At 36.5% G+C, this 16,387-nt stretch overlaps 1 protein-coding gene across 1 annotated transcript; it reads right to left on the bottom strand.

The window, feature by feature from the left end:
* Positions 1-6,965: 6,965 nt before the first annotated feature.
* Positions 6,966-12,355, bottom strand: COX7A2 (cytochrome c oxidase subunit 7A2). The gene is made up of 4 exons (XM_019651589.1): positions 12,245-12,355; positions 10,942-11,031; positions 8,703-8,787; positions 6,966-7,174 (listed from the first exon to the last, which is right to left on the bottom strand). The coding sequence occupies exons 1-4, from the start codon at positions 12,260-12,262 to the stop codon at positions 7,116-7,118; spliced, it is 252 nt and encodes an 83-aa protein (XP_019507134.1). The 5' UTR covers positions 12,263-12,355; the 3' UTR covers positions 6,966-7,115.
* Between the last annotated feature and the right edge of the window lie 4,032 nt (positions 12,356-16,387).

The raw sequence follows: 16,387 nt of genomic DNA, 5'->3' as shown, positions 1-16,387 counted from the left end.
CAAAAATAACTTTCATTTTCTTTCAGGTGTGTCTCCTCAAAATTCATAGGTTGAAGCCCTAACCCTCCATGTGACTGTATTTGGAGATAGGGTCCTTATAGAGGTAATTAAGGTTATATAAGGTCCTAAGAGTTGGGCCTTCCTTAACCCAATAAATCAGTGTCCTTATAAGAGGAAGAGACATCAGAGCTCTTTCCATGCCACTGAGGGAAGGGCTTGTGAGGATGCAGCAAGAAGGCAGCATCTGCAAGCCAGGAAGAGGGCTCTCACCAGGAACTGAACTGGCAGGCACCTTGATCTTGAACTTCCAACCTCCAGAACTGTGAGAAAGTAAATTTCTGTTAAGTCACCCAGTCTGTGGTATTCTGTTATGGCAGCCTGACCTGACTGATACAGGTGGTAAAGCTCAGAAGTACGGGTTGCCAGAGGACACATTTCTGCCATGCTGAAGGGACTCTGAAAGGATGAGCTGAGACAAGAGGTGGGGAGAGTCCTAAAAGCAATCCTGTGCTCTAGGTACTTATACACAGAACAAAGTTAGAATGCGGTCAGAAGCATTCTTTATTCCTTTTTGTACTTACTATGCATGAATTACTATTATACTAAGAAAATGTTTCTGAAATAGTACTACAATATATGCATTGCAGTTATTAAGCGTTCTATACATACTCCTTTTTTGTTCTCAGCATGCTTAATAATCAACTATAATAAGAACCCATTTCTACCAGTTAAAATGTTTGCTTTGGAAACCAATTATCACAAATTTATTATTTAAGCTAGGCTGCTGCCTCTTTGGAAAATGAGCATAAGGTATCTTTTAAGACTTGAAAAATACACTGATATTAAAAAATTACTTCTTGAAAAATGTATCTTTTTAATTGCGTTTGCTTTTCTTTCAGTCCTGTAAAGGGATTCTGTTAGTTGCTCTTTGTCTAGAGTTTTACTGATAAATATGGACAGAGGAAAACAAAAAAGGGACTCCCAGCTCTTTGTCCATGACAGGGATTTCTCGTCTATTTATTCTTACTATGCTCCAACTAAAGTGGGAAGAAATCTTTTTTTTTTTTTTAATAATTGTGATAATCATTCGGATCAAGGTGGAAAATGACCAAACTGTAAAGATATGTTTTTGTGACAGAAACAGTCAAAGTGGCTAATCACATACTGATTTCTCAAAGCAGATACTGTTTTTTAAAAAAGCACTATGGGGAGACAGCATCCAATATTAATGGCCATGAATGTTTTAGCTAAGTGCATTAATTGAGGCAAAATGGCTTGGAAAGAGATATAATAAAGTCAAACAAGGACATTAGCCTTTAATCATCAGAATAATGCCAAAAGAGTTTTCTTTTTTTTTTTTAGCAACTCCCCAGAGGGAAGATGACAGCCTCCTACAACAGGTCAATAAAGGAGGTCACATAACCTCAGAATTCAAAGAAACAGTACACGTATACACACACACACACACACACACACACACACACACACACTATTCTAGCTCTGAGGCTGCAAAATCTAATGAGTTTCTCTTCCTCTAGCACTTTACAAATGCTTTGAAATCAGTTTCAATAGATAGTTCTCTAGTTTCCAAGCAGTCTAATTGTAATTAATCATTTTTCTGGCATATTATTTATACTAGGATAAAACTTTAGAACATGAGTTGGGTTTTGATTGGTTTCCTTTATTAATGAGATGAGTCCTTCAAAATATACTCTTGACTTGAAGCTGCTTAAAAAAAAATGATAAGTAGCAGCTGTACAACTACAATTTGAATAGAGATAGGCGATCAGAACAGACAGGTGGCCAGCTTCACAGGAATCAGAGAGCAGAGAGAGAGAATCAAAAATTGCCAGTCATTAAGATGAAGATTTACCAAACATAAGCAGTGATACAACAGTATTCAAACAGAATAAAGCCTGTGTCAGAACCAACCAGTAAAGTTATTCTAACTTTTCTTTCTTTCCTCATCTAGGAAGTAACATGGTACATAGCAGATTAAAAAGTTGGTTTCGGAATAAGACATCTCAATTTGAAATCTCGTTCAAAATAACAGTTTGATTTCTCACTAACTATATTTCCTCAGCTTCTAGTTCTTGCTAATAATAGTAACAACTGGCTGGGATATAATGTCCACATATTAGTTTATGTTTAAACTTCTTGTGAAATCAATAAAACACTATGGTTATCAGATTGTGGTGCATATTATGATGAAACCAGAAAAGATCAGTCTAGACCCTGTGTGCAGGAACATGGCCATTTGTTGCGCTAGTTCTGGGGAAGAGATAACAATTGCTTTCTTTCTCCAGCTCCTTATGTTCCATCAACACTGGTATTTCTGTCATTCAACCATGCAAAGCAATTTCCCTTTCCCTGAAATGCTTTTCTCCTTTTAGCACAGCTGGCTTTTTTCTCCCTGGTCTCAGTTCAAATGTCACTTCCTCTGAGGCTTTTTCTAGCTTCCTCTCCACTATTTTTCCTAACAGATCACACTTACATTGTTCCTTCCTTTATAGCAGTTCCCATTGTAGACCATTATCATGTGTATGAATTCATTTACTTGTCTATCTCCATTGACTAGAATGTGAGCCTCTTGAAAGAGTTTGCTGGTCTAGTTCACCTCTATATTCTCAGAGCCTAGTACAGTGTCTTACACAAAATAGGCTTTGTTGGATGGATGGGTGGGTGGATGGACCAAGGAGCAAGAGCAAGATCTAGGTGGTTGATAAAGACCCTCCCCTCTTTTTTTTTTTTAAAGATTTTATTGGGGAATTGGGGAAGGGGAACAGCGCTGGGGAATTGGGGAAAGGGGAACAGACAAGTTGTTGTCCTTTTGTTCTTCAGTCTAGTTGTGGATGGTACCATGTTGGTACCATCAATGCACTCTTCCCGGGTGAGGCAGATCGGTTGTCAGCCTCTGGACGGCCGCTCACAGCAGCTATTGGCAGCTCACACCAGCTGCCAGCCACTCACGCTGTCTGCTGGCCACACATGCTTATGGCAGCCCGCTGCAGCCTACACCATCGCCGGCGACTCATGGCAGCCCAGCTCCATACAATTTTTATATTAACTGTCTTCCCTGCCACCACTCATTATAAACTCTGAGGGCATACTTTGTTCACTGGTGATTCCCAGGTACCTACAATAGTGTCTGGCACACAGTAGTTATGGGATAACAAGATGTTGCTCTACGCATGGTTGCATACCAGCACCCAGGAAGAGGGAGTCCCTGTGAAATTGCTGGCTTTGGGGAACCTGTGTGTAGCTTTACAGCAGCCCATTGCAGCCCCAGTGCAGCCTATGCCATCGCCGACGACTCATGGCAGCCAAGCTCCAGGTCAAGCTGTTGTTCACCATCTTAGCTGTAGAGGGCACAGCATCACTGGCCCTAATGTGGGATCCGAACCCAGGCCCTGCTGCTCAGACCTGGCATCCCAAGCCAACTCTTAACCAATGCGCCACTCGGCCGGCCCATGTCCAGACACTGAACAAACAGGAGGGAGGCTCAGAAGAGGAGCCCACGCAGGCCCGCCTGGTGGAGCCCCTGGCAATTCATGTTTGAGCTACTGTGACTGTGTTCAAGCTGGTGGCTCAGCTAACTATCTCCAACAGCAGGGTTTTGCAAACCCTGAAGCAAACTGGCTAGAGCAGTATCATAATTCTGTCTTTTATTATTCTTGTATTCTCTATTATCTAATTGCATTTTTTTCCCCAAGTAAATCTGAAATACCCCTACTATGAGAAACCAGTAATGGCTGCCATTTATTAAGCACCTAACTACTGTTTAGGGTAAATGGAAGAGTTGTGGTTTCATTAAATGTTATGATAGGTGGGGAACTCAGGAAATCTTGCTTTGCTTGGTTTCCAGCTGAAAAGCCTGAACTAACTTAAGCAAAAAGGGGAAATTATTGGCCAGTGAAATGCAACCAAGCCTAAGAACAGGCATAAGAAAAAAGCAGAGTTCGGAACCGAAATGCTCTAGGTCTGTCTCCTCCAGTGTTAACCTCATCCTTTTAAAAAACAAACCAGCTGGTGGAAAGGCTCTTAGTTGCCAACTCAATATCCAGTCTCCCTCTCGTACTAAATGGAACTCCATTTTTGTTTGGCAATATGCCCAGCTAAGACATTTCTTGGCCTCTTTGAATCCAAGCATGACTGTGACAAAGATCTGGCCAAAGCTGGTCTCTTTGTGGGACTTCAAGGAGCTTCTGAAGCTCCTTCAGGAGAGCTCCCTTACTTAGCATGTTGTCTTTCACCAGTCCTTCCCACAGGAAAACAATTTAATAGCTGGACTTCAGCAGCCATCCTACAAGGAGTGAAAGCCACACACTAAGGCTGGCAGAGCCAAAACACAGAAGTCACCTAGCTCATGGATGAAGCTGTGAAGCTGCTCGTAGTCCCTGCTCTGTGCCAAGCCCATAAGGACTGGAGTTGAAAAGATACAGTTCCTTCTCTCAGAGCTAACAACCTAAGCACCTAACATTCATTGCACACTCGGTATATGTCAGAAACCATCCTTTTGTGCTTTACATGCATTAGCATTAACTACTCGTATGTGGTCTAGGTACTACTCCATTTATACAGATGAGGGTACAGGCTTAGCAAGGGTAGCTACCCATGGTAATCCAAGGCTAGAAGCTGGGTCTTCTGGCTCCATCATCTGTGTGATTAACTACAATGCTATACTGGTTCCCAATGTCATCAACAATAATTCAAATGTGAATTCAGATTCAAAGGGATGAAACTCTTGATGAAGATGAGTAAGGGGAACATTCAGAGCAAAGGGGAGAATGTCAAAGATTCCCGCAGAACCTGAGGAGCTTTCCCCAGGGTGCCAAGAATGAGTATGCATGCACCAAGAAGGAGCAGAATTATACCGTCAGTGATAAGAGCCTTGAGTTTGGATCTCAAATGAAGTGGAAGAGACAAATGTTACATAGGCAGGTAGATTACAAATTATGTGTAGAGATCAATGTGAATAATAGAACTGAGAACTGTCTGAAGAAGCTTGACTGTACAAAACATGTAAGTCTGTAGGGTATTCAGATTTTCACACATTGCTATTAACAGTATACTGAAGCCATGCCAGTCAATATTTAATTAAACACCTGGTAAGGAGAAATCTACTAGAAAGACCATGGACTTTAATAATCAGATAAAACTGGATTTGAAATCTTGTGCTGCCATTTATTTGTAACTTTGGGTAAAGTGCATGATCTCTCTAAGCTTTAGTTTTTTCATCTATAAATACCAGTTAACTTTATCTAGAAGAGCTACCAAATACCAATGTGATTTTGTGCATAGTACTAATTGCAACAAAATTTTACTTAAATATATCTTCCATGGTGTTAATATTAGTGAGATAACACCATTATGAAATTTCTTCTATTTAGTAACAGATACTACTCTCAAAAAGAATACTGTTGTGTGGTCAAGATTTTAAAAAAGACTGTAATGATGGTCATTTTGTTTCCTGAAGGGCACATTTTCAATACAGTATTTCTTATAGACTGTGTTCTGTGGACTTTTGGTTAGTCTGTGAAATCCATCAATAGTAATATCTCTCTTACTAAATGCTAGGTGAAGCAGACTTTCACAGGATTCTATTCAGCAAATTGTCTCCTTCAACCTTGCTCCTCACCCATCACCTTATCTCCATACCCTGCTTACAATGCAGAATTTTAGGCAAATATTTAATATTAGCAAAAAAAATTTTAACTATCTTAAGCATTTAACCTACTTTTACTTCATCCAAGCTTGCCATGTTAACATAGCACAAAGAGAACATTTTCACCTGAAAAAAATTGTTGTATAATTGCCTCACTAGGTTACACCAGGAATAGCAAAGTACCTCTCATATCAACACATGAAGGTTGTAGAGGACATCGAGCTGTTTTTCCTTTTTACTATACAACAGTATCTCTCACATCATGTCACAAAAGCACTTCAAAATATTACCAGTGGTTGCTTTTTAGCTCTGAATCACTGAATTGAACCAGATTCCAGACCACCTTAAGAACTTTCTCAGCATTTTGGAATGTCTAATGATATTATATTTAACTCCCTCCAAAAGCAGTGTTCTCTGCTAATGTTAGCAACCTCTTCCAACAGAGTTTTGGCACATTCATAAATTTAGTGGCAGGTTTTATAATATGGCTACCAAGACCCTTACCAACCTTCAAGACTCAAGGCTGAAAAACCTCTATTAGGGACCTTTTGAGATGGATTTGTACCCTAAGCCTCAATGTTTTACTAGGAAAAGGCTTAGCTTGGCTCGTTCAGATTTGACTCAATTTTAAAAAATATACTACTTTTCTCAAATTTATCCAGAAATTAAGTTTATAAAACCGTTCCTCATAGATTTCCCCTAGATCTGATGCACCCAGACTCTAATCATCATATAGTGTTACAAACATACACCTTGTAGAGATGACAAAGTCTAACTCCTAAGTTCCCCGAGAAGATAACTTTTAGAAATGAACTAAGTATTTAAGAAAAGATATACTTTATGTTATGGATTAAAGTAACACAGTAACCCATTCTCAGTGCGAAAAAAAGAATACTCAATTATTTTACATCTACTCTACTAAAGCCTAATTCTAAAATGTGGAATACATCCAATATTTAAATACACACTCACATAGCTAAGAGAGAGAAAAAACAAACAAATTTAACCCCAATAGCCAAAAATTACCAGCTTCCACTAACCTCAGGTTTTAGCATATCCCAAGATATAATATAGTAGTGGGAGAGACTTTCAAGTGTCAAACTCGATTAAAGCTGAAGACCAATTAAAGCTGTATAATTCTGAGCTGCTAAAGATAACATGTTGCTAAAATAATGTCACAATGGTACTTTATACAACCTTAGTGACAAGAGTCATTTTTTATCCTTACCTAAAATTTATAAGACTGACCAAAAGCTGAATAATTGGTATATGTATCCTACAGTGATAAAGTAAGACAAAGCATGGTGTACAGGCTGCTTTATTGGTGGCAGTTAGTACAAGTCAATAAATATTGATCCCCAAAGAAGAACTCAAGTTATTTATCAGCTTACTGGTCCATAGAGAATGGAATGAAATTGAACCAGCTAATTGCTGGGAGGATGAACTGAAGTCAATCCTGCTTCTTGGGAAGTGATGCCATAGCCAGCTGATATATGGCATATGCAGTTCCTAAAAAAAAAAAAAGAAAGAAACAAAAGAACTTACAAGAAATTCTAAGATTTAAATGTATACACCTTATAGTCCAGCTAAAAGTTGTAAGATAAAGGCAGGTTGGCAATAAGATTACTTTTATGGAAATATTAAAAAGTACGTTGATAGATACTAGCAAAATTTTATATATATATATATATATATATATATATACACACACACACACATTTAGTCTAGTTTTAATATTAACTTCTATAGAAAGTGTTATATGTAGCACAATAATGTATTTGTCAACTTAATAACAACATGTAAAAGTTTTAAATAAGATTAAGAATATATATAAAGATTATTTCCATACTAACCTAAGATCACCTGAGAAATGCTAAGAATGATTCAAAAGCCAATAAATGTGTCAAAATACAGAAGCTTTCCCAAAGTGTGTTATCAATAAAACCAAGGAAGAGTGATATAATTTTAAAATAATCAAGTTTAATGTAAGAATAACTAATAACTGGAAAATTTTTAACTAATTTCCAGAATGTCTAAGAAACAGTCACATCGGCCAAAAAGTATTTAGGACTTCATCTTACGAAAGCCCAAGTGTCACTATCTGATTGTTGTCTTCATCCATAAAAGCATCTTCACTAGATTCAATTCACACCAAAAAAGGCACCTTGGCATGAGTAGGGGGGGCTTTATCATTAGGGTTCATATCTCAGCTTTTCCACACAGAAGCAATATTATCTTAATTAACATAATCTCTTCATCTTAAAATGAGGACATATTACAGACCTAATACAAGGATTACAGAAATCTATGTATGTGGAATTCCTATCAATAGGATGAGCACACAGTAATCACTTTAATCGTTTCCCTTCCTCCCCCAGAGAGCAATCATTCAAGTTCCTAACTCTGCTCCTAGTACACCAATTTGTGTATTCCACTGCTCATGCCGACCAATGGACCTGCCCTATCCACAGCAAAAAATGTCAAAGCACTTTGCATATAGTAATAAGTATTGATCTGTACAGGTTTTTTTGTTCTTGTCGTAACAAAAATGCATTTTTATTATGCATCACAGTCAAAATGTTTAAAAACCCCTGTTATAGGAGATGGGGTAGAGTGGTTGGTTATCTCTGGTTTCTCCAAAGGCCTGCAGGGCCACCAGTGGCACAATGAAAGCTACCTCTCTCACAAGATAATCATCAAATTTCATTGGTTTATGTTTTTTTTTTTTAAGACACTAAAATGATCTTACACAGTATGTATCAATCACCCTCTTGAATTCTTATATGCAAAGCAGTTAGATCTCAAATTCTGGGGACAGGCTGCCTGTATTAAAATACTCACATAACACAATGCAATATACAGATGACATATTACAGAATTGTACACTTGAAACATACATAATTTTATTAACAAATGTCACCCCAATAAATTTAATTAAAAATTAATATTAAAAAAATACTGGCATAGTAAAGATAATGAAATTGTTCGTTATCCTTATTATTACTTTTCTGTAAACCAAGCATCCCAAATGTCTTACCACCAACTGTAAGAACCATCGTAGCTCTATACAGGAGGGCATCAGCTATCCCACCCTTTAGATGCACTGGAATTCCATTATCCTCCTAGGTTAAAAAAAATAATAATACAAGTCATTTGTTTCAAACTAAGTTCAAAAGACTAATCTATTTAATTAAGTGGCTCCTTAAATCCCTGGAATTAAGATTTTTTAAATAACAAAATTAAAAAGAACTACAATTTTCCTGATTCTTTACTACTACTATAACTACTTTTAAAATAAGAACTTCTAAAGTTCTTTACTGAGATCCAATAAAGATGTTCCCAAGGAACATATAAAATATAAATGTTAAAGCTATGAAAATATACTCATTGAGTTCATTAACTTAATTATTAAAAATATTAGTAATCATCACACTTTAGATTTAGTCACAGGGAAGATTTTTTTTTCTTTAAAAAAAAGGAAAGGAGGTTTTGGTTGATAACCCTAAATTATAACCTTAGCCCCTAGTCCAGTACCTGGCATAAAGTAGATATTTAATATACCTGTTAAATATTTTATTTTTACGTAGTGTTAATGATCCAACTTTTTTATTACTTGAAATTTTATTTGTGAACCAGAGATAACAATAAAATTTTAAAAATCACTAATAAACTATTTATAAAGGTAAACTATTCTGTCCTACTAAGTCACTGCTCATAAGAACCTCTATTAACAGCATGGTACACAGCCTTACAGATTTTTTAATGCTTGTATTGTCACATCTTCTAATTTATATACATTTGTGTTTAATATACAAAATGAGACTGTGCTATATAATTGTCTACCATATATATACTGTTTTGCTCAAAGCTATCTTTAGAACCATTTTCTGTTAGTCCATTTAAACCTACCTTGTTCCTTTTAATGGCTACTAGCATTCCACTGTGCAAAAATATAATTTAATTAGTCAGTCCTCTATATTAATGGTATTTAGGTTATTGGGGGGTTTTGATATAAAAAATCAAAAATGAATAGCCTCTTTCCTATTTTTAAATACTTATGCTACTATATCTGTAAGAAATACTCTTAAAAATGGAATCCTAGATGACAGGATATTTGATTTGTTTTTAATACTTTCAAATATCCTCTAAAACTTTTGTACCAATATACTACTACCTAGAATGTATGAAAGTATCGTATATGAATATACCTATCTCCCACACTTGGCTAATATTACCTATTTTAAATCTTTCTAAAATTTTAACAATCAGATAGGGAAAAAAATTATTAACTTGTAATTTTAATTTGCATTTCTTATTGATTTGTAGGAGCTCTTTGTATACTTTGTAATCTACTTTGTAGATTAACCTTTGATATGTTTTTAAAATTTCCTATTTGTCACTTGTCTCTTATAGCCATAAATGCATTTTAAATTATGTCACCAAACCTTGCAATTTTTCTCCTTTAATTTCTAGGCTTTGTAAAGACTTCCTTAGGAAGTCTTCCAACCCCTAAGATTATAAGAAATATTATCCTGTGGTGATTAAATACTGTATTGCATACTTGAAATTTGCTAAGAGAGTAGATCTCAAGTGCTTTTACACACCCACACAAAAAGATGAGGTGATGGATATATTCACTTGACTATGATAATCATTCACAGATAGATACATTACACATCAGATTGTACACCTTAAATAAAAACAGGTACAACCTTAACATATACAATTTTTATCTGTCAATCATATCTCAACAAAACTGGGGTGAGGGGAAAGAAATACCTCCTATATTTTCTTCTAATTTTTTGAGAAGCATTTATATCTACAATTTATCTTTTATATACAATATAGAAGGGATCTAACTTTACTTTCTTTAAAACAGTGAGCCAATTCTTCCAATACCAATTTATTGTACCCTTTTTCCACTGACATGAAACAGCACCTTTAACATATATTAAGTTTATATACATATATATATTTGTTCTATTTCTGGGACCTTTCTATGGTCTATTTGCCTATTCCTATGCAACTAGCCCAAAGAGTGTGTCCAAAGAAAGTGTCATGGACCTATATATACCCCTTCGCCCTCATTTCTTCTTTCTCAAGGGCCTCCTGGATGTAGCAAATGCCCAGTTAGCTGTCAATAGACAGTTTCTTATTATTCTTTTGCTAATACAACAGGATCATTAATAATCAGACATTCCAGATTTACTTCTTTTCTCCACCTTTTGGTAATCCTATTATGGCAAGTAACAATCTCTTATAAAAAATTTCAGTACCTGAAAAAGCTTTTGTTTCTCTGGAACTTTATTTTCAATCTGCCTGCGTGAAGCAGTGCTTATGGTCCTCCGGGCAATCTGACGAAGAGCCTGAAATGGAAAAATCCATACATCTTAAATAGATTTAGGGGTTAAAGAAGCCTTCAGAACCAAACATGTTCAATCTTTAAAATTATAAAAGAGGGAAACTGAGTTAACACATATCCAACTAGTCAGTAACAAAGTTATAAACCAACATCCACGTTTTCCAATTTGTTAGTCATCCACTGCTCCTTATATTACATTCTGCAAAGTCTCCAAAGAGCACATTCAAGAAGCAATTCATGCTGATTCTGAGCAAATAAAAAAACAACAACAACCAGGATCTTTACCTGAATTAAACCAGTACCATTATATAATCTTTGAGGAAAACATATTGACATACAAATATTACAAAAATAAAAACGGTTACAAAATACACTAAATTCAGGTTTTCATTTAACTCTACCATATTATTAAAAATCTATTACTTGATATCAAAATAAACTGGCATGATTCCTACCTAATTAAAATGCTTCCCTCATTAGATTTTTCCTTAAAAATCTATAATGTGTAAATCTTTTTAAAAAGATTTGCATTATATATATATACATATATATATATATGTACAGTTGAACTAAATAAAACAAATTTGTACTCTACTTTCTAAAATAAATGATATAAAAAACTAAGTAAAGCCTTGTTGAGTAATTACAAAATAAAATAATCACTGTTACATTTTCCTTCTCTTTTCGAAATTTTGGGAAAATATTTCACATGCTCAGCGGAGGTGTGAAGGTCAATGCATAACCGCCTGAAGGAAGCAACATTCCACCTCCGCCACGACGGCTCCTAAAGTCCCATTCAAAATTGAACTTGTTTTTAAACTGCCTTCTGATGCTCAAAAAGCTCAGAACCACTGGAACTTAAACCCTTTCAATATCAGACACACATTCCAACTGGTTTTCCTCACATCAGAGCTACTGAGCTCGTCAATGACCCTCAGGGTTGGGGTGGAGACTAAGAAAACCAAGGTTTGTCTACCCGACAATCCTCTGGTCACCTTCCCAGCCTCTCCACACCCTACATCCACCAAGCACAGCCCAGGGCGAGGGGAAAGGGAAAGTAACGTCAGTAGAAAAGGACATAGAGCAAGGTGACTTAGGAAGCCGCCCTCTCCCTCTCTCCTTCCCTTAGTCAGGCTTTTCGTTTGGTCGTGGTCCCTTAGCCTCCGCTCCCAACCCGTCCGCTCCACATCAAGACTACAAGCAGAGAAGGTCCTCACCAGCAGATTCCGCAACATCTTGACTCAGTTACTGCCCACCAACCGCGACAACTGAACACTGGGGAACGAATAGCGCCACACCGGAACCGGAACTACCTTCTGGCCTTGCGCGAGCGTCGGGGATCTCAGTATTTCCGGGCGGAGGAGGGATTGCTGTAACCATGGAAAGCGGAAGACAAGCGAGAGCGGCAGTGCGGATGTGGCCGCTCTAGGCGGCTGGCACTCACTGCCCCTTGGGTTCCTCACCTGTCGGATGTCATTCCCGCGGCTAAAGGCTGGGGAGAAGCAAACTGCTTTTGAGACCAGAGGTGGGAGTGACGTGTTAAGGACCTTTTACCTAGCTTAAAATTAATGTGAGACCAGGGTAGTCTAGAAAATCAGTGTGTATTTCGAACGAGAAGGCATAAAACTCAGCAACCTTTGAGACATTGTTTAGAGGCTTGAAAGGACACTAAGTTGGCCAAACTATAAGCTTTGAAACTGGCCGAAATACAACAAAAAGTATAACTCCTCTTACACGTATCCCATCATTTTTCTCCACGGAAGAAACTGTTAGGGCGTTGTTATTCCTTGTGCTGAGAAAATGCTGTTAAGAGCTGTGTCGGGATACCAATTTTTATCTTGTACCTTTGGATGCTGCAGAACTCCCCATACAAGCAGCTCTTGCAAGTGTCCTGCAATTGTGGAAGCTGTTTTCAAGTTTGTGTCTGGGGAAAGGCTGAAAAGGGGAAATTTTTAAATTGAGGACAAGAAATAGGATAGCAAATCTTTTGTCTCAGGTCCAGCAGGGCACTTTCCATGACGAGTTCCTAGGCATAGTAATTATCGTACAAATAGGCTGTCAGTGTGTCTTGCATCAATCTTGCTTATATAATGCTACATTACAAATGTTTTTATTCTCTCTGCCCCTCCCAAGTGTGTATAAATGTAAACATATCTACCCTATACTAAAGATCTTTTCACCTTTTTACAAACTTCTAATTACTCCATTGTCATTTAAAATGAAAGCTGATGATATACGGGTTGAGCATACATGAAATGTGTAAATAAAAATTATGAATACTAAAATTATTATTCCTCTCATCCTTAAGGTTAGGCCCACCAAGTTACTTGTCCCCAGTTCAAGTTCTCTTCTTGACCAAGGTCTATAAATAACTCAATTCATCTCTTCCCTGGACTGAGACTGAGGACTGGGTTTATTTTCCCCTTAGTATTCTGTACTGTAATCAAATCCTTGAGAACAATTACCAGGCACCAATAGCTGAAGCATACAGATTTTTTAAAAGTGGACTATCTATAATTTAAACTTGTTAAATTGTATGTGCTCTCTTATGTTTTTTCCGTTTAGCCAAGTAGATTGTAAACTTCTCAAGAAGACAGATAATGTGAATTTCTTACCAATCCCCTAGGACTGTTTAAAGAGGGTAAGCTGGTAACAGATGAATTAATGATATATGAGTATTGGGTGATAGATCTAGGACATGTATGGCTCTGTCCAAAAAAAACCCAGACTCCCATAAAATACTCGTAGATCCTAAAGTAGATGCAGATCCTTATCTGCACATCATAGTGTAATTTTCCCCTTTACTGGATCATTCCATCAGCATATAAAGACATTCCCAAATTAAACAAGCAAACCTCAAACCTCCTTTGATTTCAGTTACTATCCCATTTCTCTTCAAAATAAAACAGATTTCTTATACTTATCTTCCCTTCCTCTTCTAATTTTTTAAAATCCCATTTTGGGCAGGTTTTACTGCTCTTGTTAGAATCACCAATGGCTTCTATGTTGTCAAATAAACTGTCACTCTCATTTTTCATCTTTTCAATCTATGCAACACTTAACATACTTGATCACTCCCTCAAAATATACTTCCAATTTTTTATTTGGAAATAAACCATAAATGCAATACAGTATAACATGTCTATTGTACTTTGAAACATCATCTCAAGGAGGCTCCCCTGTATACACCAGATGGTTCTCCTATTGGGTTGTTGGAAAAGTCATGACACATTTTTGCAACAAAAAACAGAAAAAATATATCATGACTTCTCCAACAACCCAATACTTCAGCAGCTGCTACTTTTAGTTTTCTTTCCTGGATCCTCATCCTCTCAACCTCTAAATTTCAGAACACCACCGTTTTTTCTGTATCAGTTTTGTGATTTTATCCAATGCCATGAAACACAATTTTTGTGCACAACTCTCCACCCGACCTTTCCCTTTAACTCCAGAAATCTTCACTTAGATGTCTAATGGGCATCTCAAACTTAACCAAAATGGAATTCTATCCACTCATTTCCAAGAGTTCTCCTCTGCAATTTTCTTCAAGCCCCAAAATGTTAGCTGCGCCTTCAAAATAGAATCTGAATCTGATCATCTCATTATCTACACTGCTACCACCACTCCAAGCCAAGCCATCATCTCTTGCTTGCATTACTGAAAAAGCCTTTATCTGGTTTCTCTGCTTCTACTCTTCCATTCAGTTAATCTTGCACACAGCAGTCATCATTTTAACAACTTAAGTTAGATGTTGACTGCTTAAAACTCTTTTGTTCACTGCTATATCCCCAGGACCTAGAATAGTAATTGGCATATAGTACATGTTTGGTTAAGTGAATAGTATGCTGAACAAAAAGAAATGGACTTATTGAGTATAAAAATTCAAAAACTCTTTAAAGTTTATTATACTCCTTGTAAACATTTTTCAGTCCCAAGGTCCCTCACTCATTGTCTCCTTGTTCTTGCTCTATAAATTGTGATTGTCCTGACAGGAAAAAAATGCTGAATTTGCCTGGGTATCCATCAAACTTTATTGGATCTTCCCAGGCACCCTTGAAATTTGTTACCAGATTTGTAAATTCATCCTCTGAAGCAGAATAGTTATTTTCAAAATAGGTTCCTTTCCAAAACATCATTATGAAGTTCCTTTGTAATATTAGAAAAATATTAGCGATGGCTCTTCTTTTGAAAAAAATACTTCCTTCAGAGGGTTCTTGAACATTACAACAGAACTGGAAGTACAATTAGATATGAGGTAGGTAATGGTTAATTTGAGTCTTGCCAGTAAGCTAAGTTTATGTTATTCAGATATAAAAGTACTAAGTGGAACTATTTCACAATTACTGATGCAAAGTTACCAAATCACAAAGTTACTCAACCTTTCTTTTCCTTTAAAACACAAGATGTGAACCCTTACTTTGATCCTGTCTATAGCATCTATAAATAAAAAGCAGAGGAAAGCCAGAATAGTTGTGTGCTTGGGATGTGTGTGTTTTAATTCTGGAACCATACTTAACCCCTTCCAGTTTTACAAAAACAATATAGAACAGCTTCGTGTGAAGTTTAATGTGTAAAAACTACTATACAAAAGGTAACATTTCAAGATACTTTCCTGTTTTGATTATTACATAGTTAGGCATCAGGAAAACACTTGGTTGTCAATTAACTGCTGAATTATTTTATTAAATAATTTATCTAATTGCAAGCCTCAGTCTTTTCATTATTAAAGGGGTTGGACTAATGATCTTTATCTCTGGCTCTAGAATCCTTACGTGTGAAAGATAGTTTCATAAGACATGAGTTCACTCATTGTTGAACAACTTACTACCGCCTATGAATGTAACACTTTACAATATGCTCAGGGGAAAACTTTTTAAATCTCTGACCTTCTGGAGCATATAATCTAACTAAGATGATATACACATAATAGTAAATTATGATACAGACATAAATGATCTCTGGTAACTGGTACAGCAAAATTTGCTCTGGGAAAGTCAACGAAGGTAATGGTCATTAGGAAGGTTTCGAAGAGACTGAATTTTAACAGGGTCCAGTAAAATTGGAGTGGAATAGAAATTAAAAGGCATTCCAGACAGAGCAAAAACATGATTAATAAACGTGGATTTGGAATCAAGCATGATCTACTTGCAGGAACTATAAAACAGAGGCTGAGATGGAATGAAGAGAAAAAATATTATTGTAATTAAGAACTTGGAAGTCAGATCCTGAATCTGTCATCTGATAAGACTAAAGGCAGTTTCATAGTCTATTTATACCTGTTTATCTGTAAAATAAAGATAACAGTATCCATCATCATTGGGTGGCTGTGAAGATTAAGTAATGTGATCCAATAAATGTTC

This window comes from Hipposideros armiger, unplaced genomic scaffold (genome assembly GCF_001890085.2).
Source record: "Hipposideros armiger isolate ML-2016 unplaced genomic scaffold, ASM189008v1 scaffold_162, whole genome shotgun sequence".
Taxonomy (NCBI): domain Eukaryota; kingdom Metazoa; phylum Chordata; class Mammalia; order Chiroptera; family Hipposideridae; genus Hipposideros; species Hipposideros armiger.
The sequence above is the reverse complement of the archived record's forward strand: the minus strand, read 5'-3'. Positions and strand labels throughout refer to the sequence as shown.